This window comes from Arachis hypogaea, chromosome 13 (assembly GCF_003086295.3).
Source record: "Arachis hypogaea cultivar Tifrunner chromosome 13, arahy.Tifrunner.gnm2.J5K5, whole genome shotgun sequence".
In the NCBI taxonomy this organism is placed as follows: domain Eukaryota; kingdom Viridiplantae; phylum Streptophyta; class Magnoliopsida; order Fabales; family Fabaceae; genus Arachis; species Arachis hypogaea.
The window spans coordinates 75042971-75064971 of NC_092048.1; the positions used below are offsets into that span (position 1 = coordinate 75042971).

At 35.9% G+C, this 22001-nt stretch overlaps 1 protein-coding gene across 1 annotated transcript; it reads left to right on the top strand.

The window, feature by feature from the left end:
- The first annotated feature begins 5988 nt into the window (after positions 1-5988).
- Positions 5989-13665, top strand: LOC112732301 (subtilisin-like protease SBT2.3). The gene is made up of 10 exons (XM_025780967.3): positions 5989-6752; positions 7023-7182; positions 7350-7747; positions 8048-8143; positions 9478-9550; positions 10258-10540; positions 11042-11373; positions 11471-11741; positions 11865-12146; positions 12972-13665. The coding sequence occupies exons 1-10, from the start codon at positions 6505-6507 to the stop codon at positions 13400-13402; spliced, it is 2574 nt and encodes an 857-aa protein (XP_025636752.1). The 5' UTR covers positions 5989-6504; the 3' UTR covers positions 13403-13665.
- The last annotated feature ends 8336 nt before the right edge of the window (positions 13666-22001 follow it).

Consider the following 22001-nt stretch of genomic DNA (forward strand, 5'->3'; position numbering starts at 1 on the left):
CACTTGCCGGTGAGTTTTGTGTGTTTGGAATTCATTTTCCGAAAATACACATCACCACTCAAACCCATCCCAAAACCCACAGTCCCCTATGACGAATCCTTGTTGATTTGAAACAGAGAAGAGTCTTGGAAAACTATCTTTCAAAGAGCCACCTTGTAGCCAGGCATCCTCCCAAAAATGAGTGCTCCTGCCGTTTCCCACCTTCATGGACAAACCACTGATCATCATATCTCTTACCTGTGGTTCCTTAATATTAAGCTGACAAATATCTTTCCAAGGACCCCCTCTTGATGGCAAAGTTTGGTTTGACAACATTACAGTTGGGTCTAACTGATTACAAGAGCATACAACCTTCTTCCACAGCGGGCAGTCCTCCTTTGAGAAGCGCCACCACCACTTAAACAGAAGCGACGCATTTATAATTAAAGCATCTCCCACCCCCAAGCCACCTAGCCTTTTCGGAGCTTGAACTACCTCCCATTTCACCAGTGGTATACCATTACTCCCATCTGCTTTACTCCACAAGAACCTTCTCTGGAGTCCAATTATCTTTTCTGCAACCGCTTTTGGCATCTTATACAAGCTCAAGTAGTAGACCGGCAGACTATTGAGAACGGATTTTATTAGGACCAACTTACCCGCTTTGTTGAGAGATCTAGCTTTCCATAGGCTCAGCTTGTCTTCCACCTTGTCTATGATTGGTTTCCAGGTCTTCACCAGCCGAGGATTAGCGCCAAGAGAAATTCCTAAGTATCTGACAGGTAATACCGCCTCAGCACATCCCAACAAACCACACATATTCGTCACCCACTCCTTCTCACAGTTGACTGGAATTAGGCTCAACTTATCAAAATTGATACTCAGACCAGACATTAGCTCAAAATAACGCAGGAGTCTCTTATAATTCACTAGCGTCTCCGTTTCCTGCAGACAAAATAAGATTGTGTCATCTGCAAATTGGAGATGCGACAATTCTATATTGTCCCTTCCTACCAGCAGTGGAGAAATCCGTTCATTCCTTACCGCCTCCCCCACCATCCTGTGCAGAACGTGAACAACAAGAACAAATAGAAAAGGAGAAAGAGGGTTTCCTTATTTGAGTCCTTTCTCCGTCTTGAACAGCTTGGATGGCGACCCATTGATCAGCACTGACATAGACGCTGTAGTCACACATTCCTTCACCCAAGTCCTCCATCGAAAACCAAAACCCATCTTCTACAGCACTAGATCCACAAAGCTCCACCTCACTCGGTCGTATGCTTTCTGAAAGTCTAGTTTAACAATTGCCGCCTGCTTCTTTCTCAGCTTCAACTATTGGACTGTCTCATGAGCAATAAGAGCACCATCATGTATTTTGCAGCCCTTCACAAACGCAGACTGAGTCTCCCCTACTAGGTGTGGCATCACTAATGCATTCTTCTTACCAGCACTTTGGATATTACCTTATAAACGCAGCCAACCATACTAATCGGTCTAAGGTCTTTAATTTCCTTAGACCCCACAAATTTTGGAGCTAGTGCCACCCAAGTAACATTAGCATCTATTGGTAGCTTTGCATTCTGGAAAAAACCCAACACAGCTGCAGTAAACTCCTGACTAAGCTCACCCCAACATTTCTTTATGAAGTTCATATTATAACCATCACTACCTGGAGCTTTACTAGACTCACAATCCCAGACTGCCTCTTGAACTTCCTCAGATGATGGCATTTCCTCTAGCACTGCTGCCTCTTCGTGATCAATCTGCTTAACCAGCCCATCACGAATCCCAATCACAGGAGCATACTCTTGCCTATACAGTTCTTTATACAAACTCGTGATTGCAGTCTTTGTTCGGGCCTGATTCTGCACCACTCTTCCATTAATCACTAGAGACTCAATCCTATTGTTCCTCCTTTTCGCCGATGCTAGGTTATGGAAGTACCTAGTGTTCTTATCCATATCTCTAGCATGTTGGGATCGGGACATTTGCTTCCAATGAATTTCTTTTCTGACATACCACTTCGCACAGCACGTCACCAGAGCCTTTCGTCTAGCTTCCATTGTTCCGTCATAACTACCAGTACTAACCATATCATCAATCTTCTTAATCTCATCCTCAAATTTCTTGATTCTGCTGTCCATGTCCCCAAAATTATCCTTATGCCAACTCCTTAGCGGAACTGTCAAAGCCTTCAACTTGTTTGTGAACATATCATCTCCCAAGTTCTTCCACTCATCCTTTACCAGCTTCAGAAATCCTTCATGTGTAAACCAGGAGTCCAAAGTACGAAAAGGTCTCGGACCCGCCCAGAGCCTAGAATCTTCTAATATCAATGGACAATGATCAGATAGGCCTCTAGGGCCTCCTTTCAAGTGAGTATCTGGGAACTCCTCAAGCCACTCCAAAATGACCAAGATCCTGTCAATGCGGCTACAAGAATGACCTCGAAACCATGTAAATTTCCGATCGGTTAACGGTAAATCAACTAGCTGTAAATCTTGCACCCATTCCTTAAAATCCTCCGCAGATGCCGGTAGACTAACAGCTCCTTTCCTTTCCTCCAACCGTATTATCTCGTTAAAGTCTCCCATGAAACAAAACGGAACCTGAGTTAAACCCACAATGTAGCTTAATTCCTCCTACATCACCAACTTCTCACTCCGAACATGTGCACCATACACCAAGCAGAAATCACATTTAAAATTATTTTTTGTCAATAAGCCTTCAACGCACAACCAACCATCCCCTTTATAACAGTTCGATTGTTTAAACAATAAATTATCCCACATTAACAATAAATCGCCAGAGGCACCAACGGATTCCATAAATTCCCAATCCACCGTATCACAACCCCACAAGCGTGCTACATCAAACTTAGTAACCATCTCTCTCTTAGTTTCAATCAAACCTAACATATTTAATCTGTACTTTTTCTTCAACTCTTTCACCATACTCAACTTTTCATACCCTCCTAGGCCTCTAATATTCCAACAACTATAAATCATTTTAAAAAATTTCTACACACCTTGTTATGTTGTTTGGGCCTGCTCCTCCTAGCTTTCTCCTTTTGTTTTGCCATCTTCCTTTTTGCTGCCAAAGCTTCATTTTGACTTTGTAGAATCGCCATAATATCTTCTTCATCGTCATAAAAAACCGCACCTGACTCTACTGCTAACTTCCATGTTTCCTTATTATCCACTAACTGTCTTTCGTGCGTATCCGTCAGGTCAGCATCTGGTTTTGCGCTTTCAATTTCTGTCTCGAATCCAGAACCCTCTGTAACCCGTTCATTCTCGTTGTCCTGACCTGCCCCTTCTTCTTTACCTTCTATCTCTGCCAAGGCGTTCACCTTTTCCTGACCCAGTATGTGTTGATCACCACAATTAACACGGCCGCTTGCTTCACCGCCGGACCCCTCCCCTTCCGGTTCATCATCCAAAACTCCCATCATGTCACGTGCCACCGTGCTTGCTACTGGACCGTTGCAAAGAACCGGAGGTTGGCTTCGTTCCTCCACTCTCTCGCCCGCTCGACATTCCGCACCCCTCCTTGACGCACAGAGATCTGAGTCACCTGCACTAAGCATAGCCAGGTTCTCCAATGAATCAGCCGCACAAAGATTCAGCTGCATTGCTTTGCTCGCACCTGCACAAGGATCAGCCACATCGCGTTGATCGCAGATTGCGACCCTCGAATGAATCTGCTGTTGCTTCCCCGGCCCAGATCTGTTGGATCATGTCCGACCCGGCCCATGTCGCGCTGATCCGCAGCAGCAAGGCGCTTTGCCTGAGACGCTAGCTCGCATGTGACCCTACAGAGTGCATTGCTCATGCGTGTGGATCCCACCTTGTAGCTCATCAAGCCCACTTTCTTCCACAGGCCCTTTAGTTATATGGCCCAATAGTTGTTGCGTTTTGTTGCATATTTCATGGGCCTCCCTCCTTTGTAATTTCCCATACGTCTCATCCCTACCGTTCCCTTGTATCTTCAATTGTTTGCCTCCACTTCCTTTGTCAAAGCACACCTCTGACACAGTCCTCTCTGATTCACATTCTAAACAAACATCAAATCCCCCAAAATAAGCCTTCTCATTAATTTCATTAATTTTGCATGGATCGGTTATCCTTTGCCTCTGCAATACCATTAAATTATCTTGATTGCATTCATTCAAAAAAATGTCTGTAATGACCGTTGTACCCTTATTTTCACCATCGTCATTGACTCGTGTCCTAATTAGGTCAGCCGTCGGATCCGAAACCACCGCCGTCGATCCCATTCAGCCGGAATGTGAGCTAACATTTTCACATATCGACTTTGCGCTTGCATCTTCCTGAAAGCATTCGTCTCCATATATTTCCCGTCCTATTTCCTTTACAAATACATCAAATCCACTGGTGCCAACTGTGATATGAATCCATTCCTTAATCACATCAAAGACACATGTATCGATTAACACTCGACCAGCACTGAAAGATAAAGCAGACTTCGTCACATCATCACACTTCACTACTTCTTCCCAGAAGCCGCCGATTGTATTGAATGTCTCAACTGACCAAACATGTAAAGGCACTCCATGACATTCTAACCAAACTCTTCTAGTCTCACTACGTTCATATTCCTCCCATCTCCAGACATTGTAAAAGAATTGTAAGAAACTATTCATTTTGAAGGTAAACGCTTCCTCCGCATTCTTCACAGAATCGAACACTAGTAGGGCTTTGTAAGCTCCAAGCTCTCTGACTTCAACAACCTGAGGAAAATTCTTAACAATGGCTCTCCGTAGCAATTTGAAGTCAATGGATTTTGTCGTTCCGCCTACTAAGCTTCTCAACAGCCAATCAAAATTCTCTTTTGCTACTGGCACTTCAACCTTTTTTGTCCAACCATTTCCCTGGGTGTCCTTAACAGGTGTTACCTTCTTAGTTTCTTCCACTCTTGTAGAACTTTCACCCTTCTGAAGTTGCCTACTCTCCACTTCAGTTCTTGCAAGGTCTCCCTTACGTACCCCGATGTTCTCCTCTCCCGTAGCCCTTCTGTACTTGGCCTCACCTACATAAATAATCTTCCCCCTGATTCTTATATAATTCATTTCAGTTATGGCCTTCATCGCTCCTCCTTTTGTCGTATATCATATAAACGCAAACATGTACACAATTCGATTTTTCCGCTTCCGAGCCAAATAGATGTCATTGATTCGTCCTGTCCAATGAAAAAGGTGAAATAATTCCTTCTTTGAAATATCATTCGGCAGATTGTTAACAAAAACAGAAAAAGACACGTTTTCCAAACGTTGATGCTCTTCTCGATTCCAAATCCTAGGATCTCTTTTCTGTAAATTTCTAGTTCTACCCCACTCAGTGTTTCCCCTCCATTTATTCCTTGGTGCTGAAAATGTTGGAATTAATTCCAAAATTTTAAGAACCACAATGGTAGAGCGGTAACAAGGAAGCAGTATAACCGAGTGATCCTCTATACATATTATTGCAAGCAAAACAGCTCAAAAAAATCTATGGTGGTAATAATGATGGTAATAATGATTGTATGTCTAGCTCAAAAATTGATGAATTTTCCTTTTCGTTTTGGTTTGGATAACGATAAAATTAGGTGGGGGTGGGGGGGAGGGGGTCTGGTGGTAGTGGTAGTGGTAGTGGTGTTAAAGGTTAGGAATTGGAGATGGGATAAGTTAAGTTAAAATGGATAATTTAAAAATTTTCACTAATTTTTTATGATTTAAATAATTTTGTTAACAAAAATTTATTTTTTATAAATACAAAAATCAATTTATTTTTATGTAGATAAATTTATCAACGTTTTTAACATTTGTGATCAGAAATAATAGTTTACTTTAAAAAAATTTTTCGGGCACATATCATAATACTAAATACCCGATAATATGCTTTTTCAACAAATTTAAAGAGAAATTAATATAATTTGTCCAAAAATAAGTACAAAGAAAAATAATTGAAAAACCAAGTAAAATAAAGAATTTAAAAGTACAAGGTGGTTGTCGCACGAAAAGTCCAGCGTACTCACACAAAATGACACACAAAGGCATGGAGGAAAAGATCCAAAAACCGAATAAAACCAAATACTACTAATAACGTTCATATCTCTCATTCTACACACATTTTTCTTTCTTAATTATTATTCTTATTATTATTTCTCTCTGCTAAATAAATAAAACGTTCATATTCACAGAACCCAAGAAGGTTTTTGCACTTTTCAGGCTTTTTCCTTCAACTGCTAACTCCAGCTATTAATATTCCAACACACTCTTTCTCTTCAAAACTTGGAACAAGAAAACGCAGTGTGTTATTCACTTTCTTATTATTTTATCAAACATATAACCTCAAAAACAAAGCACAAAACACACACTGCTTTGTTTGGGGTTCTTGATTTTTGATTCCTTCATTCATTGTGGGGTAAATTCTTGAACTACTTCAGAATGAAGAGGGTTTGTTCATAACTGAGGAGCTGAATCTGGGGTTTCCAGTTTGTGATCTTTGTTGAGCTAGAACTGAGATGGGGAGCTTTGATTTGAAGCATTTAATGCTATTGTTTTGGTTTGTGTTGGTTGTGCCTCATTGTTTGTGTGAAGAAGATGATTCTGATGATTCAAGTAGTGCTGTTTACATTGTTTCTCTAAGAAATTCTCCTGCTTCTCATTACTATGGTGAGTTGAGAGAAATGAGTAGTAATGGCTTCCAAGTAAAAAGTGGTGGTGGTGGTGGTGGTGCTTCTTCTGGAAGAATTCAGTTTCACAAACCAAGGTACCTTTCATTTTCTCTAATTTTAATTAAAGATGAAAAAAGTTTTTTTCTTTTTTTGGTGTGTCTCAAATCATTGACCCTTCTTGTGGAAGCTTTGTAATTTTTTGCTATGATCTACAAATAATGGAAAATAGATTCCAATGTATCATTATATTTAATTGATTGTATTCTCAATTGTCGTTACTTTGCATCATTCTTCTTATATGTTGCATTAATTTGATACATGCGGTCTTTCAATTTTTCTTGTTTTCCTTTTTTGTATTTTCCAAGATATGGCAATGCTACAAAGACAAATAAGAGATATGGCTCTTACGTTGCTCAAGTTCATGATTCTTTGTTGAAGAAAGTGTTAAAAGGAGAGAAATATCTAAAGGTCTATAGCTACCACTATCTGATAGATGGATTTGCTGTGCTGGTTACTCAACAACAGGTATGATATTGGTTTTCACTTTTCAGCATCATGATTGTAAAGAAATTTGAGTCTCTCTTCAGTTACATATGTTTTACTTCATGATTACTTGAATACTTGTTTATTGTTTGTTTCTATCTAGGGTTTGATTCGGTTCCTTAACTTCTGTAATTGCATAAATTGTAAAGGCAGAGAAATTGGCTCGGAGTAGTGAAGTGTCGAATGTGGTTTTGGACTTTTCTGTAAGAACTGCAACTACTCATACGCCACAGTTTTTGGGTCTGCCGCAAGGAGCATGGTCTCAAGAAGGTGGGTTTGAAGGAGCCGGAGAAGGAGTGGTTATTGGTTTTGTTGATACCGGCATAGATCCAACACACCCGAGTTTCGCTGATAACAAATCTGAACATGCTTATCCTGTTCCTGCTCATTTTAATGGCATCTGTGAGGTCACACGAGATTTTCCATCCGGATCTTGCAATAGGAAGCTTGTTGGAGCCCGGCATTTCGCTGCGTCTGCTATAACCAGAGGAATATTTAATTCAACACAGGACTATGCTTCTCCATTCGACGGAGATGGCCATGGCACGTGAGTTTTTTGGATTTTACAAATGAGTGTTATGTTTCATTGTTGTTTACCATGATTAGCTACTCATCCATCCACTTATTAATGGGATGCTTTATAGAGTTTTGTTTACCTTGGTTATGTCTTTGAAAATTTCTGTCTTTTACTTGACTTTTTGATGAATCTTATCTCAATTCTAATTATCTGAATTTTGTACTCATTTAAACCATCACTTCAAATAGATGGCCCCGTCCACGGGCCACAGTTGCGAATTTCACTTCTCTTTTCTTTAAATTATGATTCTGATGCATGTCTAATACACAGGCATACAGCAGCTGTTGCAGCAGGGAACCATGGGATTCCGGTGATTGTTGCTGGGCATCACTTTGGGAATGCTAGCGGGATGGCTCCTCGTTCACAGTAAATAATCTGCACACATATCTATGTTTCTTTGCCTTTCTTCGGTTGGTGTTATTATAGTTACTTTTACACTGGTAGTATTGCATCTACTGTTACGTGTTGGAATCACGGAGTTGTGTTATCATTCTGCTTCATCGCATCTTTAAACCGGCACTGTGATAATTATTTTGAGCTGTAGTAGTTCGCTATAGTCTGCTTGAAGTTACAAATGGTCAAACATCCGATGATGTTTAACCAAAGAAAGTATATGCTTTCTTTTATGAACCTTGTTTTCCCATTGCCTCAAATGGCATGAAAGACCACTGACCACCAGACGAGCTAGTAAACTTTTGTATAATGCGAAATGAGTTTTTGTTGGCATATATTGTGTCAAGTCTGCAATAGGTTAAATATAGAACTCAACATGGGGGGATAGCGGTTCTCATATTATTTGATAGATTTTACAGCTTTTTCTAGAGAGAGAAAAGAGAGTAACACAGTGCAGTGCCACTGTGTCGGATATCAGTCTTTACAATGATGTATGGACATTGGAACTGTGTAGAATTGAAGAAAGTCATGATTGTTGATTAGGAAAGAAACTTATAGCTTCCATAATAAGAGAGAAGATATACAAAAGGGGGATCCAGTTAATGCTTGGATAATGGAAACCGTATAGAGAATATTAAGAGAAAGCTGTCTTCTTTTGCTGGCATTGAGATGCTAAACTGTGCCTGAAACTGTGTACTTGACTGGATTAAATTTGTGACTATTGACGTATCTGTGTTTAAAATATAGGACCATATATTTATTACTTGTCAAGAATTGTGATTCTTTGTATTAAGCTGGGGGTATTCGAATTTAAAGCTTGCTTAGAGTCATTAGTATGCTGAATAACTAGCATAAGGATCCTCCGTGATCTTGAAGAATTTGAGCCTTTTAATAGGATTGTCCATGCGATTTTCAGAATGGAAAAGAAGTCATTTATCTTGTAAAAGTGCCTATTTACCACCTAAAAACTGAGTTAAAAATGCTCAATTATAGGGCTGAGTTTCCAAACTGAATTGATATCTGTCTAAGGATGTGGATTCCTCCCATTTCTTCCAGTTTATTGATTGTGGCTTGCAGAATGTGTTACCTCCATAATGTTTATCCTTGTGTACCTTTTTCATTATTTTGATGCTAAACTGGTCAAGTCCTTTTCAACGTTATTTTTTTTGAGAGGTGATAGAAAAACTATGGAAGCAGTACATCTATTCCAGTTTGGATTTCTAGTTATTTTATGTTAGCTTCATTAGCTTCTTATTTTATTATGAAATGCTTATGAAAATGTGTTGCCTTTCATCAATCTCCCACAGCATTGCTGTTTACAAGGCATTGTACAAGAGCTTTGGAGGATTCGCTGCAGATGTTGTGGCAGCTATAGACCAGGTACGTCAATATATTGTTTTGCATAGAATATGTTACACTGGTATTTATTTTAATGGAAATACAGAAATACAATAGAACAGTAAAAGATAATAGAGGAATTTCGAGAGTCCTCTACTCTCCTAGCCTAGGCCTTTCCAAATCTTTCCTATCTCTCACACTAATCAGCTCCTCCTTTTATTACCTTCCCTCAAATTAATTATCATAATTAGCATTCAACTCCTACGATTACGCCTCCCTGATTCTCTTATCCGACTAATTCAATCATTAATTATTGTCACTTATGATTACACATTTCTCCTGCCCTATTATTCCTCCCTTTTCTTTATTGCTTCTTCTAGAATAATGATAAGGTAAAGGGATTATTTTCTTCCCTTTTTTGGCTGCCTTTGCTGCTGACTCAGCATTCTCTCTCTCTCCAGGGTATGTAACAGAATATATGACAATTTTACTTTTCTCCATTGTGTTTGACATGGATTTAACATGATTACCTGATAAAATATATAAATCTTGAATATATTTCCGAGCAAATGTTTGTTAATCCAATGTCATTTTCTTTTCATTTTATTTCATGGCAGTTTCTTTGAGATGATAGTGATATTGATATGTAGCAATGATTCCATTTCGTGTTGCTTTCGGAATCTATTGATGTAAATCTCTTCCAGTGTTTCACTTCTGGCAAGGCTTTAGCATGGTTGATTGTTTTGCAGGCAGCTCAGGATGGGGTTGACATAATTAGCTTATCAATCACTCCGAATAGACGTCCTCCGGGCGTTGCAACTTTCTTCAATCCAATAGATATGGCATTGCTGTCAGCTGTAAAGGCCGGTATTTTTGTAGTGCAAGCTGCAGGAAATACAGGACCTTCACCGACAAGTGTTTCCTCCTTCAGTCCATGGATCTTTACTGTTGGTGCTGCCTCTCATGACCGGATTTATAGCAACTCCATGTTTCTTGGAAATAATGTGACCATACCTGGTGTTGGACTTGCGCGTAAGTTACTCTTTCTCTCTACACATGAACTATTTTTAGAAACATGCCAGGAGAGTAATGTAATGCACTTTTACTTATTCGGCCGCGTCTTTCGCTTCTCGGAGAATCAAAAACTGATAAGATTCAGGAAGTGAATTTCGCATTTAATCGTTAATTTATAAATTATGGGTAGATGGGTACCTTAGGAGAGTAAAATGTTGCCGGAAACTAATCAATCTCTATACAAAACACAATTATCTGCAGAAGTTTAGTAGCTCTACTATTATATTCTTTTTTCTTCTATTGTTCATTGGATTAAATACCATAAGATTTTGTCCTTCACCCCAGAACATGTACCAAAAATACAAGAAATACAATTCAAGATTTGCATTTCACTTAATACAATTTTGATGATCAGTTTTTTGTTGTTTTCAAGGATTTTTTGCTCACTAATGTTGTGTTGCATCGACCCTTCATGAGTTATAACATGTTTTTTCACTTTACTTTTATTATGCCGTTCAGCTGGCACAAGTGTAGGCAAACTTTATACACTGGTTCATGCACACCATGCTTTGAACAATGATACTGCTGACCCTGATGATATGTATGTCAATGAGTGCCAAGATGCGAGCAAGTTCAGTAAGGATTTGGTCCGGGGGAACCTCTTAATGTGCAGCTATTCAATCCGATTTGTGCTGGGGCTTTCCACCATCAAACAGACCTTGGGAATGGCCAAGAATCTTAGTGCAGCTGGAGTTGTTTTCTATATAGATCCTTTTGTGATTGGTTATCAGATTAACCCAGTTCCAATGAAAATGCCTGGCATAATAATTGCATCCACAAATGATTCTAAGGTGTGCATTCTTTGTGTTCCCCCTTTGTATTGCAATTTGATTTCTTGGGCTTGTGAAGATTGATTTGACTATTTTAGTTTTATTTTGAAATGGGCAGATTTTGATGCAATACTACAACTCTTCACTAGAAGTTGATGCAGTCTCAAAGAAAGTTAATAAATTTGGCGCAGTTGCGAGTATCTGTGGCGGACTAAAAGCGAACTACAGTAATGCTGCTCCGAAGGTCATGTACTACTCTGCCAGAGGACCGGATCCAGAAGACACTCTTCCACATGAAGCGGACATCTTGAAGCCAAACTTGTTAGCTCCTGGAAATCTTATATGGGCTGCTTGGAGTTCTCTTGGCACCGACTCTGTTGAATTTCAAGGTCAATACATAAAAATCCTTTACACATGAATAAAAGAAATAGTCTAGTTTAAAGTTTTTCGGTACCTATCATAAGCATAATATCTTTTTAAGTAATAATTTGTCTCTTTTGCATTACAAATAGGTGAGAATTTCGCAATTATGTCAGGCACAAGCATGGCTGCACCTCATGTTGCTGGTCTTGCTGCCCTAGTTAGACAAAAATTCCCAAATTTCAGCCCTACAGCCGTTGCATCTGCACTTTCCACAACTGCTTCTCAGCATGATAAGAATGGTGGGCCAATAATGGCTCAGCGATCGTATGCCTCGGCAGATCTAAACCTATCTCCAGCAACTCCTTTTGACATGGGAAGTGGTTTTCTGAATGCAACTGGAGCATTAAATCCCGGTTTGATTTTTTATTCCAGTAAGTGACTACGGGAATCTTTTATTCATAATATTTCAATAGTTGTTCTCATGTCTCAATGTATTGAAATGGTATGAAAATAAGCTATGATTGTTTTGTTGGTTAGATAGCTATCATAAGTGATAACATGATAAAGTTGGAGTCAGAAATTTTGCACTATACCTATACGTAATAATCATTCAAGTGTCACTTTTATTTTTCATGATTGAGGGAATGCCCAATTTGGTCTTTGAAATTCTCAACTCTCATCAAAATAGTCCCTCTGACTTTTGGAAATGACCAAATTGGTCTCTGAATTTACAATTGTATATCTCCATTCGGTCCCAATTCAGCTGCCGTTAGCAGCATGGAGCATTACTTTGTCAGCATGGCATTCCCAATGGTAACGTAACATGGTTAAGACTTCAGTATGATAAAATAGGTGCCCCATGGTGGTCAATTGAACTCATTTTAGTGCCCCAATTAACCAAAATGAGTCCAATAAACTAATTTAGAAAACTTGTTGATCATATTGAAGTCTTTAACCACATCACCTTACTATTGATCATATTGAAGTCTTTATTGATCATATTAGGGATGAACGAAGATTCATGATTTGTAAATTCAAGGACTAAGTTTGGTCATTTCTGAAAGTCAGAGACTGTTTTTATGAGCCTTGTGCATTTCAGGGACTAAATTACCTTATTATTATTAGTGTCATATGGTTAAAGATAAATTGTCTCAGCAGCAAGTTGGTGTTGACTTAGAGACTGGTAAATTAACTAATAGTAAGCCTGAGCAACCTTTAGATGTTGGAGTTCAATATAAATGTTCCTTTCTTCGTAGGTTATGATGATTACATGGCATTCTTGTGTGGCATCAATGGTTCAGTTCCTGTGGTATTAAACTACACTGGTCAGAACTGCTGGTCCTATAACTCTACTGTATACGGCGCTGATCTGAACTTGCCCTCAATCACCATTTCGAAGCTGAACCAATCAAGAGTGGTGCAGAGGACAGTCCAAAACGTTGCTGGAAATGAGACCTACAGTGTCGGTTGGAGCGCACCTTACGGGGTATCAGTGAGTGTATCTCCAACACACTTCACCATTGCCGGTGGCGAGAAGCAAGTCTTGTCTGTGCTCATGAACGCAACCGCCAACAGTTCAGTTGCAAGCTTTGGGAGGATTGGCCTCTTTGGTGATCAAGGTCATGTCCTAAGCATTCCCCTTTCAGTCATTGTTAAAATCTCAAGTAACAACAACACAGTGAGCTAACGTTGGAATTGGGATAGCATTTTCTTGTTTTGAGTAAACTGATTTTGATTTTTGGCTTTTGTTTTTCCCATTTTAATCTGTATTTAATTGCTTGTGTACCAAGATGATTAACTAATTTTTTCATTCATTATCATGTAAATTAGTTGAGGGGTTCTCCTTGTAAAGTAAATAGATATGATCGGTACCTGATTTCTAGTTCCTTGATACTTCTTTACTCTCTACCAGCTCAATGATTATTAAATAATAAAATATACTTGATAACTTATGCTGACTTTACTCTCGGACTCACTTACACGCTACAATGCCACCTCCTAATGTTTTAGAACATTTTTCAATTTTATATGTCCACATTTCCATTTCATATTCTTTTTAATTTGCATGAAGAAAGTGAAAGCTATAATTTTACTTTTGAAACAAGCAAAGAGACGCTAGGATTAATGAAACATTGTGCATGTTTTTCTTGGAGATGAGTAAAGGTATTCACTGTGGAACATCATACAAGAATTTTTCCTATATAACATACCATGCTGATAAGTATAATAAAAAATGCTTCTGTTCCTATTCTGCTTACTATTATCATTCTTATATGGATTTAACTACACAATTAAAAAAAAAAACTTTTAGGTTACAACAACAACAACAACAAAGCCTTGTCCCACTAAGTGGGGTCGGCTACATGAATCAAACGACGTCATTGTGCTCTGTCATGTGTCATGTCTACAGAGAGACCATTTACATGTAGATCTCGTTTGACCACCTCATGGATGATCTTCTTAGGTCTTCCTCTGCCTTTCGCCCCTTGTCCATCTTCCATCTCATCCACCCTCCTGACTTGATGTTCTATCGGTTTTCTTCTCACATGTCCAAATCACCTAAGACGTGATTCAACCATCTTTTCCACAATGGGTGCTACTCTAACTCTTTCCCTTATATCTTCATTCCTTATTTTATCCAATCGCGTATGACCACTCATCCATCTCAACATCTTCATCTCTGTCACACTCAGCTTATGTTCGTGCTCCCCTTTAGCCGCCCAACACTCCGTACCATAAAGCATAGCCGGTCTTATAGTGGTGCGATAGAATTTACCTTTAAGTTTTAAGGGCACTTTTTTGTCGCATATAAAACCAGATGCACTCCGCCATTTTGACCACCCTGCTTGGATCCTATGATTTACATCCTGTTCAATCTCTCTATTATCCTGTATGATGCACCTAAGATACCTTAAACTTTTAACTTTTCGTAGGGTGTTTTCTCCAATCTTCACCTCTATATTAGGGTTTTCCCTTCTCGGACTGAACTTACATTCCATATATTTCGTCTTGCTACAGCTTATGCGCAGACCATACACTTCTAAAGCTTCTCTCAATAACTCCAACTTCTTATTTAGGTCTTCCCTTGACTCTCCCATAAGGACGATATCATCGGCAAAAAGCATGCACCATGGCACAGGCTCTTAGATGTACTCTGTGAGTACTTCCAAGACTAATGTGAAAAGGTATGGACTTAAGGATGATCCCTGGTGTAATCCTATACCAATAGGAAATTCTGCTGTCACACCACCTTGAGTCTTCACACTAGTTGTGGCCCCATCATACATGTCTTTAATTGCACGAATATATGCGATCCTTACCCTCCTCTTTTCTAAAACCTTCCATAAGACCTCCCTTGGTACCCTATCATACGCTTTTTCCAAATCAATAAACACCATATGTAGATCCCTTTTATTACTACGATACCTCTCCATCATCCTTCTTAAAAGGTATACCGCTTCAGTGGTAGATCTGCCTGGCATGAATCCAAATTGGTTCTCTGTTACTTGTGTCTCTTTTCTCAACCTCCGTTCTATCACCCTTTCCCATAACTTCATGGTATGACTCATAAGCTTTATCCCTCTATAGTTTTCGCAACTTTGTATATCCCCCTTATTCTTGTAGATAGGTACCAAGGTGCTCTTTCTCCACTCATTAGGCATCTTCTTTGACCTTAAAATCTCATTAAAAAGCTTGGTTAACCAGTTGATGCCTTTTTCTCCAAGATCCTTCCAAACCTCAATCGGGATATTATCAGGTCCTACTGCCCTGCCATTTTTCATCTGCTTTAGAGCCTCTTTTACCTCGAAGTCTCGAATTCTTCGATAGTAGTCAAAGTTTTGATTTTCTTCCCTTGTGCATAATCGACCAAGGCTCGGAAGAGTCTTCTGTCCCTCATTTAGGTTACTATTTATGAAAAATTTAAAATTTATTGAAATCATAAACTCTTGATATTTTTATTAAAACCTTCAACTTTAATTTATCCACTGAAATGTGTAGATTCTAGTACTATTTCTACACTTTAAATCCTACTGCAGTTTATTCGTTATTTCAAATGTGTTAAATCAACTACCACTAATACGATTTACTTGTTATTTAGTAAATATTGAGATCCCATTGCGATTAACTTATATTAAAAACAGGATATTTATATAAACTAGCGTGATAACCCGTGCAATGCATGGGCTTCATGTAATCTAAAGGTTTTTAAAAGAAAAATACTAAGAATATAACTAAAATAGATTCTATAAAGATAGATATGTTTTATTAAATTTGGATAATAACAAAATTATCACTATATTAAAATAAAACAATAGAATACAACAATTATTCAATATGTCAATGAATGGTATAACATATTTTCTAAGATAATAAAATATAATAAAAAAATTGTTAGACACTAAAAAAACAGAAAAAAAAAGTCCAACAGAGATGTAGTTTTTTATTATGTATAATCTTAAAAACATAGATTGTCAAGATACCTATTGATAGTAAAACAAAATATTTACAACATATATAAATTTGTTCATTAATCAAAAAACAAAATATGTCCAAAATAATTTAACATATATTTCAAAATATTTTATCAAACAGAGTTATACATAGGAGACCTAACATCGTTGAATCGACAACTCTATCTGGCGGTTATGTATCGAGTCGAGTTTCAAGGTAATGTTGTCCCCCTCCTTTAAATTGTATACTCTACAACATTCATTCCACCCGACCCCAAACTTCCATTCTCCATCTCTTCCTCCACTTTTCAGTAAGTGGAAAAAGAACACATTCTCCTCTACATTGGAACGTGGACCAGTGATCGTCCAAATCGAACCATCTCCAGATAGTTTAAGATATGCAGCAAATTTTGAACCCAGATACTACAATGAATAATTCATAGTTAACATAAACATAGTATTTTCATACACAATGAATAACAGATTTAGGAAGAATATTTAATAAGCTTGCAAGAAAAAAAATAAAAGAAATCACTCTTTTGAGATCAACTTACCAGTCTAGATTAACCCAGATCCGAAGCTGTGATGGTCTTTTGATAATAAACCTTTGGAGTGTATCTGGTTCAGGATATTTTAAACATGTTAGTCACCATATTAAAAAATACATCTATACCATGATATTAAAATTCAGAACACAAGAAAAAAAAGTTACATTTAGCATTACCCATGGTGAGACAATTCGTTTGTCTCATTACTTTGTTCGTTGACCTCCATTGATAAAGTGCTTCCACCACACAAATCTATGGGATTATGCGGATTATCCTCTTCCAGTGTCCCATCTTGATCATTGTTTTCATCACCGTCTGATGAAAATTCATCATCAAATGGTTCAGACCCAGATAGAACCATCAGATCAGGTGATGAGTCCTCATCAATCCTGGTATACTTTATGTGGAACACTCTTGATACATTATCAAGTGTCTCTGGGTCCATTAGCTCAGGCACATATGAGTCAGGATCAAGGTGAATTTGGATGGTCTGGTTGTCGTGATTCCACAATAAAATAAAAAAAATTCCGAAACCGACATACCTAAATTGAACAGATGCCCCTCTATTGATAAAATAGAAAGTTCTAATCTGTTCAAATAAGGTGTCAGTTATGATCAACTGATCATTATTTTTTCTCAGCTCCAGCACTAAACAATTATTTAGCTCATCAATGACATAGAACATTGTCCATAATTCTTCGCCATGAGTTGAAACAAAAGTTGGGGGAAGAGCTCTCTCACCCTATATTCAAATTTTTTCCTAACGTTAATTCATGTCTAACAAAATATGTTAACAATGCATCACATAATATTACATAATCATTTAACAAAGAGAGGTATATACACATTTAAATCTACCATTATTACCAACTGAGCAACACAAGAGAACAATAATCACGTAAATGAACTGGCATTATAATGAGCATCACAAAAATAGCTAGGTAAGAAACACATATCAGGTCTTTTTAAATGTCCAGGAAAAAATACTGAAGTTTTGAAAGAAACAATGAAAAAGAAATTGCTGTTATCTTGATGGATTCTAAAACCAAAACATCTACATAAACATCGAATCATATTTTTACGTATTAATAAATGCTGAATTTTCAAAGTAACTATCATTATATGTATGATTAGTAAACATTATATTATTTATTTTGAATGGATATTGATAATTTATCAAAATTAATCTTTTTAGAGTTGTTGTAGTCTACACCCATTTCAGATTAGAAAGATCAGGAACTCAGAGTTAGCTACTCAAACTTATTTAACACCAAAAGAAACTATCAAGAGAAGAAAAGTAGAAAAGACCACTAACTGAATATAAATTAAAAACAAACCATTCGAAGTTAAAGATTTAACCCACCTCTTTAATCGGTTAACATGCCTGATATAATATTCCATAATATATTTGGTTACCTGGTTATTGAAAAGGTAAAATATAAAAATCCGTTCTTTTCTGTTGGGCCAATATTGTTGGGTTGCTAAAAACCTCCTATTAGCGCATAATGGTATCATTAGAGGTTAAGACTGAGACTTTTAACCAAGAAACCAACTAACTAAGTATACCTAAAAAAAGTAACAAATTTAAAGCATATTTATGAAAAATACCCAAGAAACCACTTTGAAAAACTACTATACAACATATTTTAGAGATTACAACAAGTTATGAAATGTGGCCTACATATAAATGAAAAGCCAATAAAATTAAATTACAACATGGAAAATATCTGAGAAACAATTTTAAAAAACTATAGATGACATAACATCGATATTTAATTGACATTAAAATTTTCACAAGTTAATGTGAAATATATTGAATGGAAAAGTAGATGAGACTTCAATAAAATAGAAAATGCAGCAAAGAAAAGATCTTCTCTAATGCTCACCACCATACCTGTTTGGATCTTCTCTATCGGCATCCATCGCCATTCAGCCTTATCAGATAGAGAGACTTCGTATAAAGATTCGAGAACAAACTAAAGATCTTGTCTCTTACTGCAAAAGAGAGTATTATAATAAAGTAAACCCTAATAGGAGATTTCAACAAATTCAAGAAAAAAACAACTGATAAAATTGAATCCAGAAACATAAAGAAGAAACATAAAGAAGGAACAACAACCGTTGATAAATAAAAGAAGAAATAGATGAACAAAAATATCGTTATTTATTCTAGTAAATTGAATCTCTACTAATCCTAATTATAATGTTCAGAAGTTTCAGAAAGCTAACCACTACCACTAATAATTATTTAAACAAACAATCATGAATCATGAATTTGTTAATTAGAATATGCATAATAAACGATATGAAAAAAGAAAATATACAAAAATTAAATCAATAATAAAATATAAAAGACCAAATGAATATTCAAAAATTATAAATATGATAAAAGTGATTTAAAAAAAAACCCTTTTTATATTTTAAAATAATTGATAAAATAATGTAAACAATGATTATATTTTTTAAGTTGAGAAAGAGATTACAAAACTTAAAAGAATAGAGCCATACGTGATAATATGAAATTGGGATTAATAGTTGGAGTACCTTGCAAAATAACTGATCCTTGTAAAGAAGAAAAAAAAGTTTAAATGTAAATTTAAAATCATGCTAAGAGAAAGCATAAACAGAAACAACTTAATAAGAATGAGATGTTGCGCTCAAGCAAGTATGAGACATGTCTTGTTCTGAAAATCAACTGTTTCTTTCTTTCGGTTTAAATTGGCAGGTAAGCTTTCATTGAATGATACATGCATGTCCAAACATATCACAATGTCTTATATTGGTTGAGAATAAAATTCAGCACCATGTCAGGCTAACAGAAATACTACTTTTAGGAAAAAAATAATTAAAAAGCATATTTGAAGTTAGCACATTCACATAAGGTTATTAACTCAACGTTTTCAGAACCCAAAACTTCACTTGATGAAATTAACGAAAGGAAAACTACCAAAATTGAAAAGAAATGCAAAAGAAAAAAGAGTGAACAAAAGATTTTTTATATTTTAAAATAATTGAAAAAATAATGTAAATAATAACTATATTTTTTAACACTAACGAAGAAATTACAAAACCTGAAAGAATAAAATCATACTTAATAAGATGAAATTGCAATTAATAGTTGGAGTACGTTGCAAAATAATTGATCCTTGTAAAGAAGGAAAAAAAAAGTTTAAAGGCAAAGAAAGTTACCAAAACTGAAAAGAAAAGCAAAAGAAAAAATACTAAATAAAAAATTGCGTTGCCAATGCAACCATTAGGGCAAAAGCTGAACTTGATTCTTCGGTTTTCTGTTTTCAGAGGATTTACCTGAACAGCACGTCCCTTGTTACTTGGGTGAAGTATATTATCTCGATCTGTCAAGAGCTCAAGAAAAAGAACTATCCATCAAGTATCAGAGATGCCTTGTTTTGGAAATCAAATATTTCTTTCTTTCTTTTTAAATTGGGGACGAAGGTTTCCTTGAATGATACATGCATGTCCAAAATATATGAGAATATCTTATATTGGTTCACATTAAGATTCAGCAACATGTGAGACCAAAAGAAATGTTAGTTTTAGGAAAAAAATAATCAGAAAGGATACTTGAACTGAGCCCATTCACATAAACGTATTAACTGGTTATTTTCAGAAGCCAAAACTTTAGTTGATGAAATCACCAAAAGGAAAGCTACCAGAAATGAAAAAAAAAAAAGCAAAAGAAAAAAGAGTGAACAGAAGATTGTGTTGGGACTGCAATAGTTAGGGCAAAACCTTAACTTGTTATTCGATTGTCAAAAAAGTTACCTGTTGAACGAATTGGAGGCACCGAGACCACTGGAGATGACGACAAGTTTGTATCTTGTAGGAGGATATGGAGTTTAACCCTGCAAAAAGTTGGGTGGTGGGTTTTTGAGTTGAGTGAGGTGAGACGCCAGAGAGAGAGGATGGACGGTCACTGCGTTACGTCTTGTTTGTGAGATTCTTTTTTTTTTTTATTGTGTTGGGGGGGGTGGGAGAGGAGGGAGTGACCTTTGATTTTTTTAATGTTTTGTTGGTAACGTTAAAGATGGGAAAAATACTAAAAGAAGATAGAAGATTATAATTAAAATTATGTGGATAATTTATTTAAAATAAATTACACTAAAAGAACGATTATGACAAATTAATTATCAGAGAAGACAATTAATTACACAATTATTAATCAATAAATTTTTTTAATATTTATCATAGTTAAAAAGAACTAAATATTGAGAAAAATATATTATAATATAATTTTTTTATTCATTTCAGAGTTTTGATATCAATAAATTTTATTTCTCCCAAAGTTTAAGTAATTTTCATAATTTTTTTATTTTTATTTTCTATATCAGACAAAAAAATGATGGAAAATCACAGAAAAATAAAAGAATAAATAAATAATTAATCAATGAAAATTTTAGACAATATAAAATAGATTAACATACAAATTAACAAAATAAGTAAAAAAATAATTAAGAATATATTTATTTTTTTATAAAAAAATTTGGTCATTCCTCTTAAATATGATACATGTTAAAAGAAAAATTAATTATTGTTAATAATTTTAGTATTAAAAATTCTTTTTAATAATTAAATCTTCCTAACAATTTTTTAAAGTAATTTTTTCTTTTTTCTTATGTCTACTGAATGAATAACTTTTATAACATAAAAAAAGAAAGGTAAACTTTATCTAGATAATAATTGTTTATATGTATTCTAGAATAAAGTTTCTAATTAACCCACAAAGGAAAAAAAAAGAAAAAAAATTAAATATATGAATTATTTTCAAGTACAAAATGAAATTTTAAAGTTTATCAAATTAAGATGACATTTGAAAACTTAAAATATTCCTTTTTCAAAAATGATTTTATAAATAAATTGAATGTTATGAGAACTAAAATTATAATTGAGTCTACGAAAAATATATAGTTATAATAATGGTATAAGAATTAGGAATTAAAAAAAACAAACTGCATCAAAGAATGTGATAGAAGAACCATGATAGTGTGATATGTACAAAGTCGTATAGTGAGTGGTTTTGAAACAAATTAATGTTATAATGGTGTCTTTGAAACAAATTAATAAAATATTTGATATAGTGCTAAAGTTTGCAATAGAAAATCCTTGTCTTTATTTTCATTATGCGTTCTCTCGTCTCCCTATCATGGAGATAGCTCAAAAAGAGCTTATGAGCAGTTAAGGAAACTAAAGTGCAATGTGGTTTCTCTAAAGAGCATATATGATACATTTGGATTTCCTACTTAAGAATTTGGAAGAAGAGTAGTTAAAA

Bases quoted from the DNA above. Each gene is read 5' to 3' on its own strand.
- LOC112732301 (XM_025780967.3), top strand. From the start codon at position 6,505: ATGGGGAGCTTTGATTTGAAGCATTTAATGCTATTGTTTTGGTTTGTG. The intron at 7,183-7,349 runs GTATGATATTGG...TAAATTGTAAAG, and splicing joins TGCTGGTTACTCAACAACAG to GCAGAGAAATTGGCTCGGAG. The intron at 9,551-10,257 runs GTACGTCAATAT...ATTGTTTTGCAG, and splicing joins TTGTGGCAGCTATAGACCAG to GCAGCTCAGGATGGGGTTGA.